At 33.6% G+C, this 27,779-nt stretch overlaps 2 protein-coding genes across 3 annotated transcripts; one reads left to right on the top strand and one right to left on the bottom strand.

Moving 5' to 3' along the window:
* Positions 1-295: 295 nt before the first annotated feature.
* Positions 296-10,276, bottom strand: LOC127709938 (centromere protein X-like). Its single transcript, XM_052215645.1, has 6 exons — positions 10,118-10,276; positions 6,969-7,020; positions 5,325-5,378; positions 1,859-1,890; positions 1,342-1,398; positions 296-433 (listed from the first exon to the last, which is right to left on the bottom strand). The coding sequence occupies exons 1-6, from the start codon at positions 10,148-10,150 to the stop codon at positions 419-421; spliced, it is 243 nt and encodes an 80-aa protein (XP_052071605.1). The 5' UTR covers positions 10,151-10,276; the 3' UTR covers positions 296-418.
* A 10,347-nt stretch (positions 10,277-20,623) lies between these two features.
* LOC127709913 (uncharacterized) lies at positions 20,624-27,561 on the top strand. 2 transcript variants are annotated; one of them, XM_052215615.1, is made up of 2 exons: positions 20,624-20,741; positions 24,475-27,561. In XM_052215615.1, the coding sequence occupies exon 2, from the start codon at positions 25,695-25,697 to the stop codon at positions 27,240-27,242; it is 1,548 nt and encodes a 515-aa protein (XP_052071575.1). In that variant the 5' UTR covers positions 20,624-20,741; positions 24,475-25,694; the 3' UTR covers positions 27,243-27,561. Both variants share the same exon structure in this region, with proteins under 2 accessions (XP_052071575.1, XP_052071576.1).
* The last annotated feature ends 218 nt before the right edge of the window (positions 27,562-27,779 follow it).

Here is a 27,779-nt window from a genome sequence, read left to right as displayed (position 1 = left end):
CAAGTGTTTATTCTTACTCCTAAATACAATGTGCTGAGCAGAGGTGCAGCCTTTACCAATTTTCAAGTTTGATTTGATCTTGTGGGGATCAAAATCACAACCTATTGTACTTATTGAGTATGCTTCAACGAGATCACAAAGACTCTGAACTTAATTGACCAGTTTTTGCTTTTACTGTGTAATTCTGTAGGCTTGGGGAGTCTTGAACAAACCAGGGATCCCAACCAGGGCCTCTCATATTATAAGAGAGAAATTAGACCACACAGGCAGTTGACCATCACACAGTCCAAATATATTTAGCAAAAGTATAATATTTTTAATAATAATGTAAAACATCATAAGTCTATGAAATTTATAATCTCTAACGGTCCATATAACACATCCACGAGGTAGCCATTCATCATCTGGCATTACCATCTCAGAAATCCAGCAACTGACAAAAAATAATGTCTTTTTGTAAATATACATAACTGACAAAAAATAATATCTTTTTGTAATTATACATAACAAAATAATCACACAATAAACAATTCCATACCAATTAGAAGCATTTTTTTTTACTATTCAAGGTACATTAAGATATGTTGATTCTCAGTCAAATTAACTTTTCATTTTTTTCTATTCAACTATTCACCCACTTAATGTAATAGTGTAGTTTTAATTCATTTTACCAAAAGATAAAGTGTAAAATGAAATGATTTGGTTCTGGTTATGAGCCTGGCAATGGGTAGGTTGTACCAGGTAGATATTTGTTTGTTTTTAAGTTTTGTATTTGATCAATGTTCTCTTTGTATTGATACTGGTGGTATAAGTAGAAGGCATAAATTATGTTCTACAGCCACTGGTATCAATGGAATGCTTGAAATGTGAGTTTTTCTGTGAGTATTGCTGTGTGTTTGTTTATTCCAAATTGGCAAGAGGTATAGGGGGAAGGTTGAGATCTCACAAAATATGTTTAACCCCGCCACATTTTTGCGCCTGTCCCAAGTTAGGAACCTCTAGCCTTAATTAGTTTTGTGTGTTTTTTAAATTTTGGTATTTATATGTTTCAGAGTTTAGTGTGGCATCCATTTGCCTGAACTAGTATACATATTGTTTAGGGGCCAGCTGAAGTTGTCTCTGGGTGTGGGATTTTCTCGCTGCATTGAAGACCCACTAGTGGCCTTGGGCTGTTTTCTGCTCTTGGTCAAGTTGTTGTTTCTTTGACACATTCCCTGTTTCCATTCTCAATTATATTTACAATATTTTAACAGACTAGTATAACCACTTTTTGCATTATATACATGATGTAATACAATAACATAATGTTACTGTAAACAGATAAAATACATTTAAACTTACAAGTTGTGGAAGAATTTTTTCAAGATGTTCAATTGACACTGTGGTAGTGCTGTCTTTCTGAAAAAAATGCATTTTAAATTTAAGTGTTTACATAAATGTTATGACTGTCAACACAATTATATCTCCCTCCCAACTGCCCCAGCACACAGTAGTTCATAGTGTTTGAAGAGCATTTATTTCCTTTTTTATTTTAGTGACGAAATGAGATATTCCTGTCTCATCAAATTTGTGTCATTAAGCATACCTCTCCTATGATTTTTGAACTCTTTTAAATCTCTTGACATTAATGGACAAGAAAGGGAAGCTAAAACCATTGGTAAGTTTAACCTCATGGACTCTGAGTGAGTTATACATGCAGGCCACGTTTGTGAAAGAAGCTTCATAATTAGCCATAAAAAAATGTGAACGTTTTTGTAAATCTGTAGATTTTCACTTATTCACATGATGAATAATGTTCCAAAACAAAAAGAAAACCTTTTTTTATTATCAACCTGATCAAGTATATCATATAACTCACCTCTGCTTCCTTGCAGGACCTCATAATTGCCTCTGAAAATGGCATATGAATCGAGAGTATTTAATCATATAAAAACACACATTTTTAATAGGCAATGCACAGGTTATCTTTTCAATGAAAAGGCTATCAGGTCATATTTTGGCAAGCTAAACTATATAAATATATATACATGTTTGTTAAGCATGTTAAGAGTACAACTACATTATCATAACCAATCCAAGCAAACAGACATTTTTACATGATAACTGTCACCATCTATTTGTTTCCAGTATTCCAAAGTAGTTCCCGACAGACCAAATTGACATAGAATATGTGTATTTTCGTAAACTAAAATAGTTTTACCTAACTGTCTTACAATTCAAACCAATGTACAATGTAACCACTTAAACAAACATAGTTTGTCTGTCCTTGTATAAAGTATATATATGTCAAGTTTTAAAAAATCTGCTTGAAGACATAAAAAAAGTTGAAATAAAATAATATGAACTTGAGTCACAGGGTAAATACTTTTTAAACTGCTAGGTCCATTATGAAATTAGAAGAAGTTTTTATAACAATGATATTATCTCATGAACAACATTCAATGAAATGAATCCCATTGGAAAAAAATTAGGAGCAAGTATCTCAAACATATGATTTTTATTTACAGCATCCACACCAAAGAATACAGAGACAAACTCATAACATGAGTTGACAAAAAATTATATGTAGCCGGAGAACACAATTCTTATAACAAGAGTGCACACGCTGAAATGTCTTGCCTGCTTTACTGACCATTGATTTTACTACAAGTATCACATAAACTTTACGTTTTTAAATATCCATGGCAATGAGGTCAAGGTCAAATCAATTCTGTCAGACAGACATGATGTTGTAAACCGAGCTCGGAATTTAGATACGATCCGGTTAACTTATCAATCCTTTAAATAAACTAAAAGGTTACCTATTCAACACTGTAATTAAATCTTTGAATATTATTTTTATTGGTATAAATATTGATTTTGTTATCAGTAAATTAAAACCATACTAAATATTACACATATGTACTTTCACGGTATTACAATCTGTCAAAACCTATAGTTTGGCATTGCACAAGGTCATGTTTTTCCCTGACTGTTAATGACATCTTTAACCTAAATCTATTGGATGTTGGATGTGTACTGATTGATATTTTAGTCTTAGATACATGATTTTTTTTATAAGTTGTTATTGGTTTTGAACTAGCTGTCAGTAAATGCGAGTACTCTCAGATCTGTACTTAGTGTCTCTATGTTGTGGGGATGTATAAGTACCCGTCCACGTCCACTCTGTGTTTTTGTTAGATGTATTTCTATTTGTATCCATCTGATGAGTTAAGCCTTTTTCAACTGATTTTTATAGTTTGTTCTTATGTTGTACTGTTACACCACTTTCCCAGGTTAGGGGAGGGTTGAGCACTAACAAACATGTTTAACTCCGCCACATTCTTTGTGTGCCTGTCCCTAGTCAGGAGCCTGTAGTTCAGTGGTTGTCGTTGGTTCATGTCTGTCATATTTGTTTTTCGTAAATTGTTTTGTTATAAATTAGGCTGTTAGTTTTCTCAATTGAATTGTTTCATGTCGGGGCCTTTTATAGACGACCATACAGTATGGATTTTTCTCATTGTTGAAGGCCGTACGGTTGCCTATTATTGCTTACATCCACTTCATTTGAACTTAGGTTGATAGTTGTCTCATTGATATTGATTGTTTTATGTGTAAATATTTAAAACGTGATAGATGTTTTATGACAATCAACATGTGACACTTTAATAAATAAATCTATTATTATTATTATTATTATTAATTACCAGTCGGTAAGCCGACCACCAAAACAAATAACTGTAACCGTAACCGTAATTTCCTATACTTTCACAATGTCAGACGACAGTTGTTTACAGTACCACAAAGTTAATTTTTGGTTGAGCATATTTTGAATATGGAACTAATAAGGTCTGAAAGCTAATAAATGGAATAAAAACAAGGTTGATTTAAGCTTTATGAGGTACCAATTTGTCTATGTGAGGTCCTGATTTGTCTAGAGGGTTTTGTCTTGGTGCCAAAGTGTCTTTCTCCGGTGCCAATTTGTCCTGGTGCCGATTTGTCTAGGTGCCGAACTATCTAGAATTCAAACTTAACATTGACCAATGAACCATGAAATTGAGGTGAAGGTCAAATCATAACTGCCAGACAGACATGTACACCTTACAATCATTCCATACACCAAATATATTTGACCTACTGCTTATAGTATTTAAAAAACCGACCAAAATACAAAAAACTAAACATTGACCAATGAACCATGAAAATGAGGTCAAGGTCGGATGATACCTACCAGACAGACATGAACACCTTTCAAGCATTCCATACACCAATTATAGCTGATTTATTGCTTATAGTACTTGAAAATCAGACCAAAACACAAAACAATTTACATTGAACCATGAAAATGAGATCAAGGTAAGATGAAACCTGCCAGACTAGCATGTACCCCTTACAATCATTCCATACACCATATATGGTTGACCTACTGCTTATAGTATCTGAGAAACTGACCTAATCATGTAACTCTAGCCTTAATTACTGTTCCATGAAATGAGGTTGAGGTCAGGTGAACTTTGTCTGAGGGACATGTAGATGTTGCAAGGAACCCATATACCAAATATAGTTATCCCATTACTCATAATAAGTGAGAAATTCACATGACAAAAATACAATAATTTTATTTCAAGCAGTCGCTGAACCATGAAAATGAGGTCAAGGACAATGCTCATATGACAGACGGAAACTTCACAACATAAGGTATCTGCATACCAGGTATGAAGCATCCAGGTCTTTTACCTTCTGAAATATAAAGCTTTATACAAATAGATTATGCCACCGCCGCCGCCGGATAGTAATACCTATGTCTTGCATACTGTGACTTTTGCACGTTACAAGTCTGGGTTCTTAGCGACTAAGCTAAAGAAGTATTTCCCTAGCTCAAACCCAAGTAAGTGATATATACAATGATACCACTAAGACCTTGATCTGAAACAATAAAATTTCCAGACTTGATCCCAGCACTGTTATTATTGATGTCAAGTTTACAAGAGTAATTTCTCCATAAAAGTAATGACAAATAATAAATACAAATATTTTTATCTGAAATCAACAAAAAAGGAACAATATATTGTGATCCAACTGATTTTCACAATTAAAAAATAACTAGAGTACATGTATGTTAAACTTGGATCTTCTATAAAATGCATCAAAATAAGGTTCGAAAGTTGCTAAAATAAATCACTCCGAATACAGCTGGAAAATGTGAATTACTAAAAAGGTATTTTAAGTTAGTTTGCAGTAGTTTACTCTTGTTTCAGGATGATTATGTAACCCCTGGTAATTATAAATGCTTAGAATATACCTCAGCTCTGAACAAAATTACCAGTATCTTTAATTACACTAACCTGTTATAAAGAGTCCAATCAGCTCCCTGGACAAATGTATAGCTTCATTAGTCACTGTTAGTTGTAAAATAAAACCAGATTAAAGTTGATAATAGAGTTGATATTTATCAGGTTTATTATTATCATGATTATATAACAATCATTTGACAATGGTAATATAAACTCCAACACAAACTTGATAAACAGTCAGGGGAATTACTGAAATAAGTGATTTATAAAATCACTTATTTAAGTAGCAAATTCGAAATTTTGTCACAAATTGTGATTTCACAGTTTTACCAAATTTTTAAACATATAGGTTTAGATTATATCTTATTATAAGTAAAATTGAAAAAAATGAACCTTTTGCTTCTTTTAAGTAGCAAGGTTTATGCCTTTGATGCAATCATTTAGCTGTAAATTCTATATTTGTTTTTAAAAATGCTATAATGAAGTGAAGGCTTTACATAATGAACTGATACTTTCTAAACAGATTTTTCCCAACAGTGAGAGTAATTTTTCCTGTAAAATTTAAGGTTTCATCTTACAGATTATGTAATAAAATTTTGCTGTTCGCGATCAAAATTTCACTGTTCGGGGTGTTGAAATAAGTTGCAGTAATTAAAATAATAATACTTAAATTTTTGAGAAAATAGAGGTATGATACTTAAACAAGTGATTTTCATGTCATTATCCCAGATTCAGTACAAGGTCATCACCTGACATGACCAGTCATCCTATCAACACAGATGTTGGTTCTAATAATTTTAGCAACATAATTAGTCCCTGGATCATTAGTATTGAATATTTAAAGCTACAATAAAATTAAATCACTTAGTCTAGTGATTTATTTGTACTTCCTAAATTTATAGATGATTATTAAAGAAAGACAACTCTTACTTCCAACATTTGTGGACAAAATGTTACTTGAATCAGTGATTTAGAAATCATTCATTTAAGTAAGTCTCCTGACTGATAAACATGATAAAAGCAGTGTTTTTCCTCACATGCTTAATTTTTTAAGTACATTTGCAGCAGGTTGATACATGTAAGTAGAATGAAGGTTGGTTTGTCGTTGGTTTATGTCTGTCATATTTGTTTTTTTTTCGTAAATTGTTTTGTTATAACTTAGGCTGTGAGTTTTTCTGTTTGAATTGTTTCACGATCACATTTTTTCATATCTGGCCTTTTATAGCCAACAATACTGTATGGGTTTTCTCATTGTTGAAGGCTGTATGGTGACCTATACTTGTTATATCCACTTATTTAAATTCAGTTGTCTCTTTGGCAGTCATACCACATCTTCTTAGTTGTAAATGGATAAGTAGAAAGAAGGACATGCAACATTAGTAAAGTTTTTATCAATAACTTTTATAACACAGAAAATAAGACAGCCAGAATAGTAAACAAGATAGCTATAGACTGTATTGCTATATGGGAATCAGCAACACTTGACTTATTGACGTCATACAACAATCATTTTTCCTTTGTGGTGTCAGACATTTTCTATTAATAATTGTGATGTCAAAATTTTAAGGGAGCCTTTGTGATGTCCAGTAATGGGGGACAAATTGTGATAAGGTGTATTTAACAAGGTATCAGAAAATTCCTGTAATGTACATGTAGCTGTACCTCCTTTTTTGCAATTATCACTATGAAACTTACTCTTTGTCTTCTCATCTTTGAAGAATGACTGTAAAATACACTGTATTGTTTTCTGAAATATAACAATTATTTGATATTAATTAATTACTTGATCATCATGGTCATGTTCTTGATAGATATTGTTATAAGCATGATAAGATACATAAATGCAATGTATTTAATGTCATTTTGTCTGTTTATAATAGTAATCAAACATATAAACCTTTACAATGCAATCCTCTTCTTATCTCATAATCTGATGATTTAAAAGTGCAATTTCAACATGCAAGTAGATTTTGCATCATGTTCATGGGATTAATGATCATTACATAATTGAGGGTTCATATATATATATATTTAAAATCTAGACACATTCTTTGTCTGCCTGTCAAAAGTCAGGATTCTGTAATCTAGTAAAATTTTGCTATTTGTTGCTAACTGCTTGTTATTCACTAAATTTTGTAGTATAAATTCATTTTGTCTTATATAGGTTATTATACAGGATGGGTCTTTTTTACTGTTGAAGGCTGTATGGAATACAAAGATTGTGTTTGTGCTACAGGGGGTGGTATGTAAACATGGTAAATAAAGGTACATATATGTGATGAAAATTAACGAGGGACTTCCTTGTTTTCTACATATAATTGGACTGTGCGCTAACATCCAACAACTCTAGTTAGTTCTAGAAAGGGCCTTAGGCTGTTACTAAACTTACCAATATGTCAAAGTAATCTGGGATTAGTCTGGGGGGACAAATAGAACATGTACATGTTCTATAATGCTAATTTTCATCTGTATAATTTTGTTACAATCAATAATTGTATACTAGAGTAATCATTTAAAAACAACATAACTAAGCAGGGACTGCATGTTAATGGGCAATAAATGCTGAAGGGAAAACAAAAGGCAAGAAGTCTAGAAACTAAAGTTGTTACACATCCTTTCTTCAGAGCCCCAATATACAGAAAAACCCTTTTTTAGATAATAAAATATAGTTAGCTGTGTCCGGGGATACAGGGACACGTACATGTGGCTTAAACAAATCAGTACTAATCTGAACACAACGTTATAAATATATATAAAAATTAAATTAAAAGTGGACACAAGTGGATACAGTGCTATTTCCTATACAAAACTTAAAGAAACAGGGGATACAGGCAGACACAGCTGGAAGCAGTGCTATTTCTATGCAAAAAAAATTATAAAAACTGGTGGCTACAGGCAGACACAGTGCTATTTCCTATATAAAACTTAAAGAAACAGGGGGCTACAGGAGGACACAAGTGGACACAGTGTAATTTTTATATAAAAATTACAGAAACAGGGGTCTACAGGTGGACACAACATTATTTCTGTATAAAACTTTAAGAAATAGGGGGCTACAGGCAGACACAAGTGGACATAACTTTATTTCTATATAAAACTTCTAGATACTGGTGGCTACAGGCGGACACAGCTGGACACAGTGCAATTTCTAAATATTTTAAGAAACAAAGGGATACAGGTGGACACAACGTTATTTCTATATAAAACTTATAGAAACTAGTGGCTACAGGCGGAAACAGCTGGACACATACTCAGTGCAATTTCTATATAAAGAAAATTGTATCTAAATAAAAATTTACATTTGTGGCATTTTACATTAGAAAACGATCGTGTGTATTAAAATAGCCTTTAAACTGAATTATTATTTTCAATATTTATAATTTATCATAGTGTCTGTGTGTCTGGCTACAAAATGCATGCCAACTATTTTTCGTACCGGAACCTTGCCATATATTCAGTCAGGGGACTTACTAGTCTAAATCACTGATTCAAGTAACATTATGTACATAGATAAGATAAGATAAGATATTTTATTTCCAATTATGGGCCCCAAAGGGCATAAACATTACAACATCAATAATTTTTTCATAATACAATACAAACAATGAGATAAAAAAAAAAAAAAAGTTAAACGAGAACTATTTAAGTTCTTAAAGACATAACGATAGGAAGTAAGAGTTGTCTTTCTTTAATAATCACCTATTAAAGTAGTACAAATTAATCACTAGACTAAGTGATTTAATTTTATTGTAGCTTTAAACATGCTAAATATAGAACACTAATGATCCAGGGACTAATTATGTTGCTAAAATTATCAGAACCAACATCTGTGTTGATAGGATGACCGGGTCATATCAGGTGATGACCTTGTACTAAATTTAGGATAATGACATAAAAATCACTTTTTTAAGTATCATACCTCAATTTCCTTCCAAAAAATCACTTCTTTATGTATCATTATTTTAATAACCCCCACTAATTTACAACACCCCAGAACAGTGAAATTTTGATCGCGAACAGTAGAATTTTATTACATAATCTATAAGATGAAACCTTGAATTTTACAGGAAAAATACTCCCACTGCTGGGAAAAATCTGTTAAGAAACTCAAAGTATCAGTTCATTATGTAAAGCCATTTTTATAGCATTTGTTCAACTAAAATAGAATTTGCAGCTAAATGATTGCATCAAAGGCATAAACCTTGCTGCTTAAAAGAAGAAAAAGCTCACTTTTGTCAATTTTACTAATGAAAAGATATTAATTATTATCTAAACCTATGTGTTTAAAATTTTGGTAAAACTACAAAATCACAATTTGTGACAAAACTTCAAATTTGCTACTTAAATATTAAAGTGATTTAAAAATCACTTATTTCAATAAGTCCCCTGACTGATGGTTTTATGAATGAACAGCCCCGGTTGACCTGGGGTCAATTGGGGGAAAATGCGTCATTGGACAATGGTCATTTGGTGCATTCAAGGTAACTGTATAAGCCTCAGAATGCTCCTGTTACAGTGAATCTTTTACTTTTTGAAGAAGTATACATAAGTGGAATTCTATGCGACTGTCATACAAGTGAGAGGTTTAGCTAGCTATAAAACCAGGTTTAATCCACCATTTTCTACATAAGCCGATAAGGAAATGCCTGTACCAAGTCAGGAATATGACAGTTGTTTTTCCATTCGTTTGAGCTTTATATGCCATTTGATGAAAGACTTTCCGATTTGAATTTTCCTTGGAGTTCGGTATTTTTGTTATAAATTATACTTTTTATGAATGTCAGAATGAGCTTTCACTGTACAACACTGTCAACAGACAACAGTCATTTGGGACGAGTACATACTTTTTTAAAAAGGGCCCCGTATTCCTCAGTCATGGCAATCTTATACAGAAGTTGTTAGAGTAAAAGATGTCAGTGCTCATCCACTGGTAAGCTACTCATCTGACAAAATAGCGATAAGGTGTATTAGTGTCTAGGATTTTCGAATTTTCCGCCACTAACCGGATGTCATTAAAATAATTATAGACTCAATTTCGGTTGGGAATAATGTATCCGGACAAATTTTTTCACCAGCCGAACAAACTAAAACCTGTCCATTGTTGCACGACCAGGGATTTTAAGAGCAGAAATTTACTATTTCAATCATGTAAGCATGACAAATAAAGGTTACAACACCTACCCCAAAAACCAAAATAAATCAAAGCGCTTGATAGAAGATTGCCATTGTTTCCTTTGATTCCATTTGAATATAGTTTTTAAATTGTCATTCCCCATGGTTAAATGTATATGAAAAACATAATAATTCTTAAAATTTTAGCACTTCTTTTCTGTAATCTTTATATTTTAGCACTACTTTATTCTCTATTCTTTAATTTGTAGTTGAAACAAGAAACACATACATGCATTATATGTTATATTTAGTAAGTCTTATAAAAAATACAATAGCGTTTTATTAACGATATCTTTTTTGAAAGCATTTATCTTTTGTGGGGGGACTATTTTGGGGTTTTTTTGGGGGGAGGGGAGGAAATATCTAATAAATTGATGGTTTCTATCAAAAATTAGGGAAACACAAAATGCTGTTGAGTTAAAAAAAACAATGTAAAAATTAGGAGATGTGGTATGATTGCAAATGAAACAACTATCCACAATAGTTAAAATGAAGAGGATGTAGGCGATAATAGGCAATCGTACGGCCTTCAACAATGAGAAAAATCCATACCGTACAGTCGGCTATAAAAGGCCCCAACATGAAAATATGGATCATTTCAACTGAGAAAACTAGCGGCCTAATTTATAACAAAACAATTTACGAAAAACAAATATGACAGACATGAACATCGACAACCACTGAACTACAGGCTCCTGACTTTGGACAGGCACATAAAGAATGTGGCGGGGTTAAACATGTTTGTTAGCGCTCAACCCTCCCCTAACCAGGAACAGTGGTGTAACAGTACAACACAAGAACAAACTAAAAAATCAGTTGAAAAGGGCTTAACTCATCAGATCGATACAAAGCAGATAAACATCTATCAAAAACACAGACCGGACGTGGCTCGGTAAAACAAATGTTCCAGTATGTTATTGATTTTTTTTTTATTAATGTCGAACAAATGATTGTCCCGAGAACACCGCCATCCAATACACTCAAAAGATGAATGGTTGATGCCGAAATCATTCTAAAGGAATGTAAGACTGCGAAATTCTTTTGAGATTTCTCCTTGTATACAATATTTTACTAACTCTTTTGCCTCTACGTGGCTCAGTTTTAGATCATACTCCGTAATCGTTATAATATTTAACTGCATTAGACATATCCATGTCGATATCACCAAACACAACACATGTTCTTTATAATTGATACCAAACTTCGGCATTTGGTTTTAGATTGAATTCAGTTGGGCATTTCTTTCCTAAAAGCTGAAGATTTGACATGCATGGTAACATTACTGTATCATTGGTTTAGAAAGCAATAAAAAAATGGTATTCATATTCTAATCAGCATGTAGTTTATTAAAGCGTTTGGAGATAGATATTACACATAGTTTTCAATATTTACACCCCATTGATAAGTTGTAATAAATCACGTATGGTTAAAGCTAGGGTTAATTAACGACCAGTTAAAGCAGTTAAACCAATCTATGGGTCAATATCCGCTCTAGATAATCAGATTAAGTCACAATACATATCGCAAATACCGTTCTCATGGGTGTAGAATTAATCGCAACCAGAGAAGAAAATTTCGTACCAACAATATAAATATTTCGGACCAAGTTACTATTTCAAAAAACAACGGCAGACATTATTTGTTAACCAAGCTCTGTGCTTTACCTGTTAACAAACTACATCAAATTTTAGAGGATTGCAACACAATTCCATATTGCAGTCCTCAGTATGAAATCGTCCAAATTATAATTGCATATTGTTATTCTAAACTGTTTCCCAAAATTGATCGCCCTAAAGATCATAAACACATTTTATCAAAATCAAAAATGTCAATAAAGGTTTTGATTTTGTAAATATTGCCGGTATTTTTAATGATCATTCCGTTAAAGAACAAATTCCTGGCTATTTTGAGAATGCTGAGCTCCCTCTTATTTGTTACTAAACTATATATAAACATATTATTTTCGCGAACCATTTAGGTCACGGAAATTCCATTTTTGCTATCAGTAAGGAGAGTTGTACAAATAATGTGAACATGTAACAAAACATTTGTTCCGGTGTGACATTTGTTCCGCCGGAACAAATTTCATAGGAAATATGTTCCACCGGAATTTATATCACAGATAATATGTTCCAGCACTGTAAAATTTGTTCCGGAACTAATTTTTTGGCCAAATGTAAAATAAGTTCCGGAACAAAAATCATAGCTCCATGATTTTTGTTTCAATAATATAAAAAGTTTTAATTAAGTTACTGTGACATTTGTTTTAAACGAACATGTAAATATTTCATAGAAACTAATGAATAAGTTCCGCTCAATCATTATTGCACACCGAAACATTTTCTTGTTACACTTAAATTATAATGCAAGCTAAATGCTGTACTGAGTGTACTTGCATGGGATAAATTTGTAATTGAAGGCATGACTGTAACTATAGGATGAAGATAAGAAATAAAAGCGATGGTAATGTATCATAATTTGTATTTATGTTTTATGCGGTATTACTCCTTGGTTCCTGTTAACTGTCATGGCCCCGTGTTCTAGTCATACATGTACTTAGGATATGGCATAGTTTCAAAAGAGTGTGTCTTTTTTTTTTCCTACATGTCTTTTGATATTTATAAATGATCAAATCACTTTGTCCTTTTCAAATTAGTACATATGTTCCTCTTAAACTATACTTTTTTTCTGAATGATTTTTCTTATTCTTATCTTTTCTGGTTCAAAAGTGTCATTTAGATATTTTTTACAGAGTATATAATTAAACATTTCGGCTATACTCCATAGGATCCAAACTGGATGATTTACACTTTTTATCTATTATATTATTAATATACTACTTATTTTTATAATGCACTTGAATGATAACTTTAAACTCACTGATGACAAATGCTCAGTATATAAGATAACTTGTTTAACCAGTGAAACATATTTCACAGGCAAGGAACTTATTTCACCAGATGGGGAACAAATTTCACAAACTCAGAACTTATTTTACCAGGTAAGGAACAAATCTCATAAACCCGAAACTTATTTCACTAGGTAAGGAACAAATTTCACCAACCCGGTACTTATTTCACCAGGTAAAGGGTGGAACTTATTTTATAGAGATGGAACAAATTATATAGAAATTACCTGTGAAAAAAGTTCTCCCAGAACATATTTCCTGTGATATAAGTTCCACTGGAACTTTTTTCACAGGAACAAATTTTGGCTTACAAATACACAGAACCCCGATCCAATTCATCTTTTGCTAAAAATATTTATCATTTTCTGTTTTGTATCTCCTAACATCATTCCATCTTTCTCTAATTTCGATTAAAATATGCCAAAACCTGCAGTAAAAATAGACGTATGCCCCAAATAAACATTCCCCGATTGGTTGAACTACTATGGCGTTAATTGAGGTAAAGCAATGCAAGCCTCGATGTAAAGCAACGCCCTCGATGTAAAGCACACGCTTCCCAAGAGTAAGGAGAGTTGTACAAATAATGTGAATACACAGACCCCCGATCCAATTTATCTTTTGCTAAAAGTGTTCATCATTTTCTGTTTTGTATCTACCAACAACATTCCATTTTTCTATAATCCCGATTTAAACATGTCAAAACCTGCAGTAAAAATGGATGGGGAGCGTAGCTATAATCCGACACCCCGAAATTCCGACAGTCCAGTAGTCCGACAGACCGATAGTCCGACAGTCCGATAATCCGACAGTCCGTTAATCCGACAGTCCAATGGTCCGACACGAAGCCGTAGTGTACTGCTTCAAAGGATATGGATATTGTCTTCATATAAGTGTATTAGCATACTGCCGAAACGCGAGCATTTTTTTTAAATTTAAAAAGTGGAATGCGTTGTAATGGGATAACAATTAAATCCTATAATGTTTGAACAATTAATATAATATTCCATTCCTATTCATCATGCATGTCGATGTTGAGTGTCTGTTTACATACACGAGTATGCACGTGCATGTAACGTATAATGTGGTTGAATGTGATATGCCAAATGTATTGGATGTAAGCTTCTCATATCTGAGGCAGAGGCGGATTTAGAGGGGTCCCAGGGTGCCAGTCCCCCTTTTTTTGGGAAAAAATTTTGTTGATTATATAGTGAATCACTGAAGCATAACCACAGCGGGTCCCCTCTTAGGCAGTCATGCAGTTGGCCCCACTTATTAAAATTTCTGGATCCGCCACCGAGAGGGGCGTTCGTCCCGAAGATATGAAACGACTACATCGGATTGAATTACCTATATAAAAGAAATAATTTTTTTTTTCTCTTGTACTTAAAAGAGCAATTAGTTTTGATAAAATAGGAATAGTGTCATTATCTCAACTTATTTTCAAGATGCAGTAACACTTTCAGAAGATGTTTCATAATTCATGATTTGGAATGAAATCTTAATAAATTGCGTCTATTTCCTGTCATCAAAATTATACCTTATCACTACTCTTGACGTATGGCAATATAAATCGCTGTACTATCTAGTCTTTATCTGGTAATTTAATTGCCAAAACCTGACTTTTTCAGGTTTATAAATGATAACACTCTATGTAAATTATTAGTATATAATATGGACCTATAAGCATTCCTAGTTATAGAATCATCAGTACATGATACCAATTATGGGAAAAAGATAGGGAACAAAGATGGACAATGACGTGAAGACAGTACTTATTCAAACACAGCAGACAAAGCAGATATCAGAAGCAGATAGAGGTTAAGACCGATGGCTGCAGTGCTGAAGGTCCCGGGTTCGATACTGACTCCGGGTGCGAGACATTTCATTACTCAGAAGGGTGAATTTCACCCTCCATCTCACATCTCTGCTACCAAGACCGGAATTTAAACTTTGGGGCCTCGGTGGTCGAGGTTGCCCACAACTTTGACCTGGAAATCAATCTGGTGGTAACTCTTCGGTTGTCTGTTCACGCCTAACAGCCCCTGGTTCTCTACGAATACTTCGGCTTCCTCCACCACAATAACAGACTTCCGTTGTCCTAGCACTCCCTTTGTGTTGGATGGGGATTGTCCTTGTAAATTTACGTTAGTGACACATCTCCATTAATCCCGATAGGGAGTGTACATGGATTCCACTGTACCCTCGCAGCTCTCGAGGGGTTCTTCGGATAACGGAGGAATTTACCAGTGCATACATACATACATACATATATACATACATACATACATACATACATACATACAAACATACATACATACACACACACAGACACACAGACAGACAGACACACACACACACACACACACACACACACACCCTCTCACACACACACACCCTCTCACACACACACACACACACACACACACACACACACACACACACACACACACACACACACACACACACACACACACACACACACACACACACACACACACACACACACACACACACACACACACACACACACACACACACACACAGAGAAAGACAGACACACAGACAGACAAACACACAGACAGACAGACCTTTTTGATAATTTTCTGTGTGAAAAATACATCAATTTATAAACGTTCCATGTCTATATAGGCATATTTTTTAAGATGACCGCGCGTCGGACAATCGGGCTGTCTGATTATAGGACTGTCGGACTACAGGACTGTCGGATTATGGGACTGTCGGATTATAGGTCTGACCCCAAATAGATGTTTGCCCCAAGTAAACATTCCCCGATTAGTTGAAAAGCTGTTCGATGTAAAGCAACACAAGCACACGCAAAACTTTCCGTTGATATATTTAACTTCGACTCCGAGATTATGCCGTTTCACAAAGAGATTTTCTTGCGCTCAAATGTAATTCTAAGTGAAGTATACTGGTAAAGTAAAATTATATTCTTTTACAGAAATATTTACACATTTTATCATTAATGTATTGTCATGCTTCTGCATATTTACGCTGAGCTTTAGTTAAATATAATTCTATACAAATTTTGTTACGTCAAGCATTAAGAGTAAGAATATTTCGCGCCAAAACAAGAAAATAACCTGTATCACCAAATAAGTTTATCAGCGTCTCTCTGAAATTTTCCAATAGAAAATAGCGTTTAGTATAGAGAAATGTTGGTAAGTATTACTTATTAATGTTAAGGTTCTCCAGAGGTGGTTCCAGGGCTGCCAAGTCTCACGACTCACGCATTTTCATGCTTATTTGGCGGCATTTTCCTTTGATCTATTGTTTTTTTCTCTTTGATCTTTACGATTTTGGCCAAATCTTACGCATGTGCATTATTAAAAGTTGGCAGACCTGTGGTTCTCTAATCCCATTTGGCATTTATTTTTTTTTAAAAAGGGGGGTTTTCACATGTCGCGCCGTATCTCAAAAACAATTTATGATTATTGCTTAAAATTTTACACACTTCTTACTTATATTAATCTAAAGATCTGTATACTTTTTGGTTTTGATTCAAAACTTTGTTTTAGAGATATTGAGTTTTTTTTGTAAAAAAAAAAAGGGGGGGGGGGGGGGGTTTGCATGTCGCGCCGTATGTCAGAAACTATTTATGATTATTGCATAAAAATTCACAAACAAGACGACGGGCGTATCATGCGCTCATGGCGCAGCTGTTTATTAAACATCTATGCTGCCTGCTGGTGAGTCATGAGTGTAAATGATCATTCACTTAGGGAGCTACCATTTGATTTTTATGGGGGGGGGGGGGGGGTCTAGGATGAAAAAGTTTTGTCCAGCATTTTTAGGCAGTTAAGCTGCCTTATGCTAGCACCCTAGATTTGTGTTCTTCCCAACGAATGAAAAAAATGCCATTGTTATAATCTAGCAGGCTGATAAATTTTTTATAACTAATTGGACATTATTTTCATACTTTTAATTCTGGAATACAAAAAATATAACCAGAATAACCTTAAATGATCGTCGAACAACCCATAATATTTGAAGTTGCACATAGGAAATAGTGCTCAATAGAAATATGTACGTAGTTTATTATCCCCTGTGCTTTTGGCTAAGATGTCAAAGAACAATTGTATGAAATATTTCATCGCCGAAAATCTGTAATTACAAGTCGTTTATATTTCTCAAATGGCAAAATGCGCAAGAATATTGTTCATGTAGAACAAATCTCTATGATAGAGGAAATAAAGTTATATATCTAAGTTGGCGGTAATTTTACAACTTATCTTGCCAAATAAGGTTGTTGTTTTATGAATACGACGTCGATGGGATGTTTTGAGTAATGTGGACAACTTGTCCCCAAGACAAGTCAGACCGAATCCACTCGAACCGTCTAAGAAGACAACTTGGACCGCTTGTCAGATTTACCTAGGGTTTCATAAAATGTTAGACTAACATGTCTAGCGGAGCCATCAATCTTTTGTTTGTGCATTGGGGTCTATTTAGGGGTATTTTGAGGGGCCTAAAGAAGGGATTGGTTTACTGTAGAACCCTATGGGGTTTAGTTTTTAAATTTTTAAATGACTATTTCTAAAAAACAGTAAGTGATAGACACACGCGGTCTTCAGTAATGAGTAAAGGACAATAAAACAAATCAAATAAAGTATAGGATGAGTCCCTGGAGGTCATCCCAACCCACTTCAATTTGAAAATGTGCTTTTATCTTGTAAACGGTCGCAACCCCCACCCCTAAACCATATATATACTTGTATGGGACAATAAAACAAATCAAATGAAAATAATTTTGGGGAGTACCTGGTGTCACCCATGCCCTTCTGTTTGAGAACTTGTAAACGGTCGAGATCCCCACCCCTAAACCATATATATTCATGTATGGGACAATATAACAAATCAAATGAAATATATGGGGAGTCCCTGGGGTCACCCCACCCCCTACTGTTTGAGAACTTGGAAATGGTCGAGATCCCCACCCTAAACCATATACTAGTATATTTATGTATGGGACAATAAAACAAATCAAATGAAATATAGGGGGAGTCCCTGGAGTCACCCCACCCCTCCTGTTTGAGAACTTGTAAACAGTCGAGATCCCCACCCTTACATCATATATATTCATGTATGGGACAATAAAACAAATCAAATGAAATATAGGGGGAGTCCTTGGGGTCACCCCACCCCTCCTGTTTGAGAACTTGTAAACGGTAGAGATCCCCACCCATAAACCATATTTATTCATGTATAGGACAATTTAACAAATCAAATGAAATATATGGGGAGCCCCTGGGGTCACCCCACCCCCTACTGTTTGAGAACTTGGAAATGGTTGAGATCTCCACCCCTAAACCATATGTATACATGTATGGGACAATAAAACAAATCAAATGAAATATAGGGGGAGTCCCTGGGGTTACCCCACCCCCTCCTGTTTGAGAACTTGTAAATGGTCGAGATACCCACAGTGACTCCTAAACCATATTATTTCCTGTTCGTCATTTCAAAAAGATTTGACTGACATACAGGGTCAATCCCCTAGGCGTCACATATGCATATCACTTTACTAGACCAAACCAATATGTACTGGACTTTGCCCAATGTCAGGCGACCATGGGGTTGACGAATTATGGGAGCTTTGTTTGGGAGACGGCATCCTGTTACAATTATTTCTTGTTTATTATAAAATTTTATTGATTCAAAAAATGAGTCTAGGTTAATTGAGTTTACACTAATTATTTTTTGAATTACTTCTGGGCCTTTAATAATTTTCATTTATGGCTCATTTTAAAGAAAACATATAAATCTTTCAAGCAGTGTAAAGCCCAAGAATGTTTGACCAACTGTTATAATCACCTGTCATTTTATTCCAAACTTGGTATGGAGTGACATCATGGATTTGGGGTGAAGATGGGGGTCATTTACATTGATATATATGCATTGCTTTTGAAAACCTTAATGAAATATTAATTACTTTGCCCAAATAATCAATTCATTAGATAAACATAAATGTACAATATACGAATGTTTAATGTTTGTTCTTTCAAATCTTAAAAAAAAATTGAAGCAAACTGCCACGACAAAGGAATTTGGGTTACGGATGATTTTATTATCCCAACCAATGAAAACACGAGTTGGGATTCAGTCGGTAACATTACGCCAGCTTCTACCAAGAGATTCGACACGAGTCATTGCATTGAATGTGTATAATGATTTAGTTTTTAAGACTAACAGATTTCTGAAATCATAATTACGGGCAAGCCATAAGTCCCAGGAAATTTACTCAGAAATTTATTAATTTGATAAAGTAATGGGAGTTTATTGCATTTATATTTGTTCAATTTATTCTAAAATTGGTGGTATAACCTGGGTATCATATGCCACACATAGTTTATGAAACTATGGTATATAATACCTGGATGCTTTGTTCTTTAAAATTATGTCAAAATCTAGGGTCTTATAACCTGAGTATCATATGCCAACACAAGCAACAAAATGTATAATTTAATAAATCATATTTATAAACAACATATATGTTTATAATGACAAACCTTATTGACTCATCCCATCAAAAATGGGGTTACATTTGCCCATCAAGGATTGGGTTACATTCGAATATAACACTGATATCTTGCATATCAAAATAAAAAAAAATGTATGTGCCTTACCAATGTATGTTGAATATTTCCAATTAATATAACATATGTCAATTTTAAAATGATTAAAAAAAAAATTTATTATTGAAATGAGTTATCCAGGGAGTATAATTTCAGTTCTCAAGTTTTCCTGCCACTTTCAATCGGCAACTGAAGCGCCTTCTGAAATCAGATAACAACAGGGGAAGGAACTAACTTAAATTTGTACTAAACATTTTTCCAACATAAAATCATAGAATAAAGCCGCTATGTATAGTACCGCCAAGTTTGCCAAAAAATCATGTTTAATAAAAATTAGCATTCTTGCTCTGTTTGATGGGATGAAGGAATGACAAACAAACAATATGCATGAATTGAAAACTGTCATTTATTATCAAAATGACGAAGAAGCAACAAAATGATAAACATGTATAATTAAATCAATAAATCATATTTATAAACAACATATATGTTTATAATAACAAAACCATATTGACCCATCCCATCAAAGATAGGGTTACATTCGCCATCATATTGTTACACAAAGCTTTCCTTGTAACAATATCCCCCAACGTAGTTATGCCATGCTGCAAAGTATTTAAGATATCTAAATATACATGTGCAATATAAATTTACAGATACACGTCTATGCACATATATTATTCTAAGACACCTGTTATGTATTGAGCTATATACATAATACCGGAAACAAATATTTGTCATAAGAATGTGAAACGAATGTATTAATGACATTAAATTCACGAAGTTTATGTGGTAAGTTTGTTTTATGCTCCCGCCGTAGCGGAGGGGGCATTAAGTTTTACCCGTGTCCTTCTGTACGTCCGTCCGTCCGTCCGTACGTCCCAAAGTTGGTTTCCGTTCTCTTACTTTAGTTTGCCTCAACCAAATGTTATGAAACTTATACACAATGCTTATTACCACTAAATACAGATCAAGTATGAATTTTGGAGGCGTCACTTTTACCGTTCTAGAGTTATGCTCCTTTACAAATGGAAAAATTGCTAAATTTTTCGTTTCCGTTCTCTAACTTAAGTTTGCCTCAATCAAATGTTATGAAACTTATACACAATGCTTATTACCACAATATACAGATCAAGTTTGAATTTTGGTGCCGTCACTTTTACTGTTCTAGAGTTGTAAATCATTCTGTAAATCATTCTGTTCTGAATTGTCAATTTCCGAGGCTTGTATAGGGTATATTGGGATACGGGATATTTGCCATTTTAATTTTAGGGATATGGGATATTTGTCCTAAAAATAAATGGGATATGGGATATTGGTACATTTTTAGGGATATTGAATTTTGAAAATGAAAAAAAAAAAAAAAGTGAAAATTAAAAGTTAAGTACAGAAATATTTACTTCTCACTTGATAAAATTGCCAAAAATGATTTACTTGAAAAAGTTATTTAAGTGCTTTGTTGATTTTCATTGAGTTTTGTTATTATAAAACACCCATGCAATCACGCATCCTTAATTGCATGATAGGACCCAACATGTACTATTGATCACTATTTTAGTGTTTCGGCAGTTAAAGCTTGGGATTAGAGGCTCTGGCTTGGGATGGTCATTTTAGATGCTTTATTTTAGTATAATCAAATATGAAAATTATTCATGTATATATTGATATATTTATATTTCAATTCTTCATCAATAGGTCTAGTTATTATGACAGATCTACCATCATCAGGGGTCCAACTGTCAATTTTATGATAAAGTCTTCAACTTTGATCTACTAAGCATATCTCCAACACTTTTATGTTTGCTATACGCAACTATTGGTGCAGCATTGAATATTTATACACAATCTTCGTCAAACTGTAATAAATGCCCGTTTCTTTATTTTACGTATATATATATATATATGGATTATATTTAGTTATCAAAACTAACGGAATATTTTCTTTTTCCTTCGATTTATTTTGCTGTAATAATTCAGTACGGTCAATTGATAAAGCATCAGTAATAGTATCATCTATTTCGACGTTATCATAACCCCTATCTAACAATTTGACTTTGAAATTAGTTAGATTGTTTATTAAATTGTTATGGTCATTTGTGTTTCTAATTTGCCGTATTGCTTCACCTTTAATAAATCCTCGGAATACATGCTGTGAGTGACAGCTATTTCTATGCAGATAGAGATAATAATTTGTTTCTTTAAAATGTGCTTCAAGGTCAAGAATGCCATGTGTTGTAAATCTTTGACCTTTAATTACATGAACATCTAAGAACGGCATTTTGTCGTTTGAGATTTCATAGGTGGACTTCAATAAGGGGTTATAATTATTTGCTAGACGAAAAGAATCTGCAATTTCATTTGATGTTCCATCATATATTATGAATCCATCGTCCCTATATTTTTAACCATATATAATTAAACAGACCTAGACAAATCCTATTGCACGAGTTTGCTATCTATTTATATCTATATTTATGTTTATAAATCGCTTATATGACCGTCGGCAGTCTTCGGAGGTCAACTCGATAGTTAATTAGACGGCGTCTAGACTAAAATACACAAGAGACGATGAAAAATATTATCGAGCCTATGCCTTGTAAATTGTTTATTTTATACTTTTTATAATTTGGATATATGTTTTAGTATGCTATAAATCAAATATGAGAATTTGAGTCAAATCGATGAACATGATATTGACAACCAATGCCCCTTTAAATGAATCTAATTTGCAGTAATGTTGAGTATTTAGCTGTCTTGTGACTTCTGTTATGTAGTCTAGTCTGTCTGAAATAACACAATTTGAATTGTTATCTGCCTTTTTTATTACTATTGTTTCATCATATTTTAAATTGCGTACTTGCTATTCTTTCGCCCTTAGTAAGGTTTTTTTTTTTTAATTATTAGAAAAGATAATTCCAGCTTTGTTAAATAGATATAATTTTCCGACGTATGGCAAGTAGAAGCAGGTTTATATCCTATATTGCTATGAAATGGACGAAGGTCATTTTTGTCGAACCTTCGACTTTTGTCGAAAAAGTGAGACATAGCGATCCTACATTCCGTCGTCGGCGTCGTCGTCGTCGGCGGCGGCGGCGGCGTCCATAAATATTCACTCTGTGGTTAAAGTTTATGAAATTTTAATAACTTTCTTAAACTATCCTGGATTTCTACCAAACTTGGACAGAAGCTTGTTTATGATCATAAGATAGTATCCAGAAGTTAATTTAGTAAAAAAAAGAATCGATTTTTTTTCCCTTATTTTACTTATAAATGGACTTAGTTTTTCTGCCGGGAAATATAACATTCACGCTGTGGTTAAAGTTTTTAAAATTTTAATAACTTTCTTAAACTATCCTGGATTTGTACCAAACTTGGACAGAAGCGTGTTTATGATCAAAAGCTAGTATCTAAAAGGAAATTTTGTTAAAATTTTGTACCTGTTTTTCAGTATTTTACTTATAAATGAACTTAGTTTTTCTTCCAGTTAACATAACATACAGTCTGCAGTTAAAGTTTTTAAAACATTTATTAGATTCATAAACTATCCTGGATTTTTACCAAACTTGGACAGAAGCTTCTCACAATCAAAAGATAGTATCGAGAGGAATATTTTTATTATTGTTTTTCCTCATTTTTGTTGAGCCTGCGATTAACAGCAAAAGTAGGCGAGACACTGGGTTCCGCGAAACCCTTACACATTTTTTTCTTCATGACTGAACATATATCGACATCGCAGTTGTCTAGCAAATTCACTGTAGTCTATTAGTATAGACATTTTGCATTTTTGCTTGATGGCGTTGGTATAAATTTCAAGCCTTCCGCCAACAGGATATATTCCTGATTTGATCATTTGCGTTTTAATAGATTAACTACATGCTTTTTTGCATGTGCAGCTCTTTGCTGCATATTATATTCTTTTTTTTTTATTGTAGAATTGGATTTTTTGCTTCTTATCATTACTATTAAAACGTCGTGTCATCTGTGAGTTCACATTGGGCGATTCTCTTAGCTACGTGCCTTTGATGAGCTCACATTTGGTGGCTCACGCTTATCTCTACAGTAACTTTTTATTTGTTACAAACGCTTAGTTATATATTGGTTATTCCAGAGACATGAAGATTAAAATTTAAAGGTCTCTGGATAATTCTGAATGATTAACTTTTCTCTGTGAAAAAGTCCACATCCTTGACATCCATACTACAACGCACAACATGTATTTACGAATGTTGTATACAAAAATTGGTTTGGGAATGAATTAATGATTTTTGGGATATTTCAAAATAGTTTTAGGGATACGGGATATTTGTAAAAAAAAATTATTGGGATATTAGGGGTAAACATTACAGGGATATGGGATATTGGGACAAAAACTTAATGGGATATGGGATATTGGTACCCCCCCCTAAACAAGCCTCATTTCCAAAAATGCTGATTTGCAACTGCAATTTCCAGTGAAACACTTTAAATAATACAAAAGAACAAACGACGACAAGGAATTTATTTAATCTTATTTGCATTATTTTAGGTTTTAACTTTCCTTCACTGAACTAGAACTATGTCGACAAAGAGAGACATACAAGCATTCGCCTCCTTAGTTACTCGAAACGACACCAAGGGATGCAAAGAAATACTTCTATCATCAAATTACAACACTAAAGAAAAACTAGTTAACTCAATAATAAAAGGCTATAAAACTGTCCTGCATATGGCTGCTGATCAGAAAGTTGTACCTGAAATATGGAACTTAATCTTACCGTATGCATCTGAAATTAATTTGTTCGAAGGTATACAAAGTCCTCTGCAAAAAATTATTCCCTATGCAGATCCAGAACAGAACAGAAAATACTTCACATTAGGCTTTCTCCAACCAATCTATCAATTCCATAAAATCAGAAGCTGGTTAGAAATGACAAAAAATGTGACAAGTGAGAACGTAAAAACTTACAGAAATCATTTCCTGTGTAAACTTTGTCGACTTCGAGGAAGTGATGAACTTGGTAATATTTCAAAAACCGATATCATAGAATTTGCTGGGGATCTGATACAAACGTATAATACCGACCCAAATGGCGACAGTGAACATCGACCTTTACTTTGGGCCATGGAGACAGCTAATCTTCCTCTACTATCTTTGTTTTTGTCAGTCGGAGCAGATGCAAATTGTAGAGATGATGATGACTTTACACCTTTGTTGTACTCTCTATTTCTACAGGGAAGTGATGTGAGTCTCGATATAGTGCTGTTGTTAGTTAAACATAATGCAGACATAAATATATCGGAGCCGGAAGGAATCTTTACAGCGTTTCATAATTTGTTGTTACTATTGACACCTGAAGATCTCAACATTTTCATGAAAAAATGTTCTCCTAAGGTCAAATTATCATCAAATTGTGCATTACCGCTTCCTCCAATACACGGATTGTTGGTTCGCGGCCTTTCTGATTCCATATACCGAATGGACAAAGAGAAAATGCAAACAGACATTATAACCAAGGTTGAAATATTATCTAAATATGGTCTTGACCTTTACCAATCCGATTTACATGGTCGTACAATTTTGCATTATGCAAGTTGGTTTAGATTTGCACGTTTGTTGAAGTTTCTTTTGAATGTAGGATGTCGACCATTTGTCAAAGATGCATTTGGTAGGACTTGTCTACATTATTCCATTTACATCCATCGAGAAATTACAAGATAAAAAATGAGGAGGAGGAATTGGCTGCTTTAAAATTGTTATATAAAAACATGGATAAGAAAGATTTAAATGTACAAGATAATTATGGAAGACGTGTCCAACACCTGTCTTTATTCGAAAACAACACCGCAGCATTGAATTACATGGGTGTTTCTGGATTTGAAATGAATGTTATTGATAACCAAGGGAAATCACTTTTGGATTATGATTCCTCAAACATATTAACAAATGCAATCTTGATGGACCAGCATTTTAAATGGACATGTAATAAAGAACCACAACAAGAAAATATACTGCATTATTCTTGTTGCAAGACACTGGAAGATGCAAATGGATGTACCATATTATATGAGAGAAAATCTGTGCATTGTGAATCGACAGATGTAAAGAGGGAAGACTTGAAAGGTGCAGAACTAGTAGATTTTTTAATGCATGATCATAACCTTGGACCATTAGTCATGAATAACATTGAAAGCACGATCTTTGTAGATGTCACGAAACTAGTCAATAAGATATCAGAACACTTAACCAAAATCGATACAAATTTTCAATCGAAAATAGAATTAGCAGGAAGTATAAGTGAGGAAACAAAAATTCTACCACTCGATGAATTTGACTTTCAGTTTCATCTAATCCCTCTAAGTCCTCGTTTTTACTTTGATACCTTTGAGCAAGCAAATGAAGTGGCATTGAAAGATATCCGTAAAGATATGAAAGTGAAAAAAGAAGATATTACAGACATTGTGCATAATGGGAAATCATTAAGCTGGAATATCTATGAAACATTTAATTCCCACATTTATTCAGTACTTAATTCGAATGATTTTTGGAAAGATTCACCGTTTTATTGGAATTTTCTTCCAATTGCAAAATCTGTAGAATGGATACAAACAACCCTTGTCGTGGGGAGCTCACTCACATCACCGCTTCGATTAAAATGGATAGGAATGGAAGCACGAGATCTGACCATAAATATTGATTTAGTACCTGTTATAGTTAAACAACACATATCTGACGTAATTCAAAACTTGATTCCCTCTCGGGTTACAAACTTTATTACCCATAGGGAATACCAATGGCATGCAATTTGCCGAAATAGCGACTTTGCTCGTTTGTCGTTCCTAAATGTAGAGAGATGTATATTAATGCGGCTTATGACCGAAGTAAAAGATGCATATAAATTGACAAAGTCGTTGCGGAGTTTCTGTGATTCAGCATCATATTGCAGTCCCGAAATCATTACATCTTATATGCTGAAAAATGCTTTATTCTTTGAACTTGACCCACAGCTGTCGTATGGTCTTCTAAATGACCAAATGGTATTTCATAGCTGTTATACACCAAGTCATGAACTAGCATTACGACTAATGAGATACAATCTAGCCTATTCATTAAGAAACAGAACAGCTTACATTCAAATTTGGGCACTGAAAATATTACAAAGACTGAAAGTTTGGTTTGCTACTGAAAACTGTGCGTTCGTTTATTGCCGCCCAACAGTCGAATTTCCTGACAGCTATGAAGTCCGTGACGAGTACAGGGAGAATCCCTATCTCAAAGCTTTAAGCAGGATGACGGACCTCCTTCTAAGCACATAAAAAGACATAATTGATGCAAACAGATGCAGTTCGTACTGTCGTAGGAAAGTTTTTGATATTAAATAATGTTATTTTTCCCAGTATTACTTTACATAAATATTATTTTTTGAAACGTTAAATGTATTTTAGATGAGAAAAACTATAAGAAATTGAGGAATTTCAAACAAGTGTTAATTCAAAGTATTGAATACTAATTTTACAGCTGATATGATATGTTTTGATTTGACCCTATTTATTTCTAAACACATTCATTTGAACCATAACTGATTAAAAGTACATGAGATAGATTTTTTTAGACAAACTAGTGTTGAAATGAATTATCATTGATATGGTCATAATTATAGATTAAATGTTTACAAAACTGATTTTTTTTCGAAATACGAAGGATGTTGTAGACGAAACGAGCGTCTGGTGAACTAAATTGTAATCGTGGCTCATTAGTATTATTTTCTCTTGTCCTTTGTCCTATTTTAGTGTGATAATATAGTTTGAACAGATTTATATTTTCCCACAATATAAAAATAAGAAGATGTGGTA

Source organism: Mytilus californianus, unplaced genomic scaffold, assembly GCF_021869535.1.
Source record: "Mytilus californianus isolate M0D057914Y unplaced genomic scaffold, xbMytCali1.0.p SCAF_7, whole genome shotgun sequence".
Classification (NCBI taxonomy): domain Eukaryota; kingdom Metazoa; phylum Mollusca; class Bivalvia; order Mytilida; family Mytilidae; genus Mytilus; species Mytilus californianus.
This window is presented reverse-complemented; position numbering and strand designations above follow the sequence as displayed.

What these genes read in the sequence shown, in the direction of transcription:
- LOC127709938 (XM_052215645.1), bottom strand. Translation starts at nt 10,150, where the DNA reads ATGACTGAGGAATACGGGGCCCTTTTTAAAAAA. An exon ending in GATTGGACTCTTTATAACAG is followed by an intron (nt 1,891 to 5,324) that starts GTTAGTGTAATT and finishes TGCCATTTTCAG; the next exon opens with AGGCAATTATGAGGTCCTGC. An exon ending in GGTCCTGCAAGGAAGCAGAG is followed by an intron (nt 1,399 to 1,858) that starts GTGAGTTATATG and finishes CATTTTTTTCAG; the next exon opens with AAAGACAGCACTACCACAGT.
- LOC127709913 (XM_052215615.1), top strand. Translation starts at nt 25,695, where the DNA reads ATGGATAAGAAAGATTTAAATGTACAAGATAATTATGGAAGACGTGTC.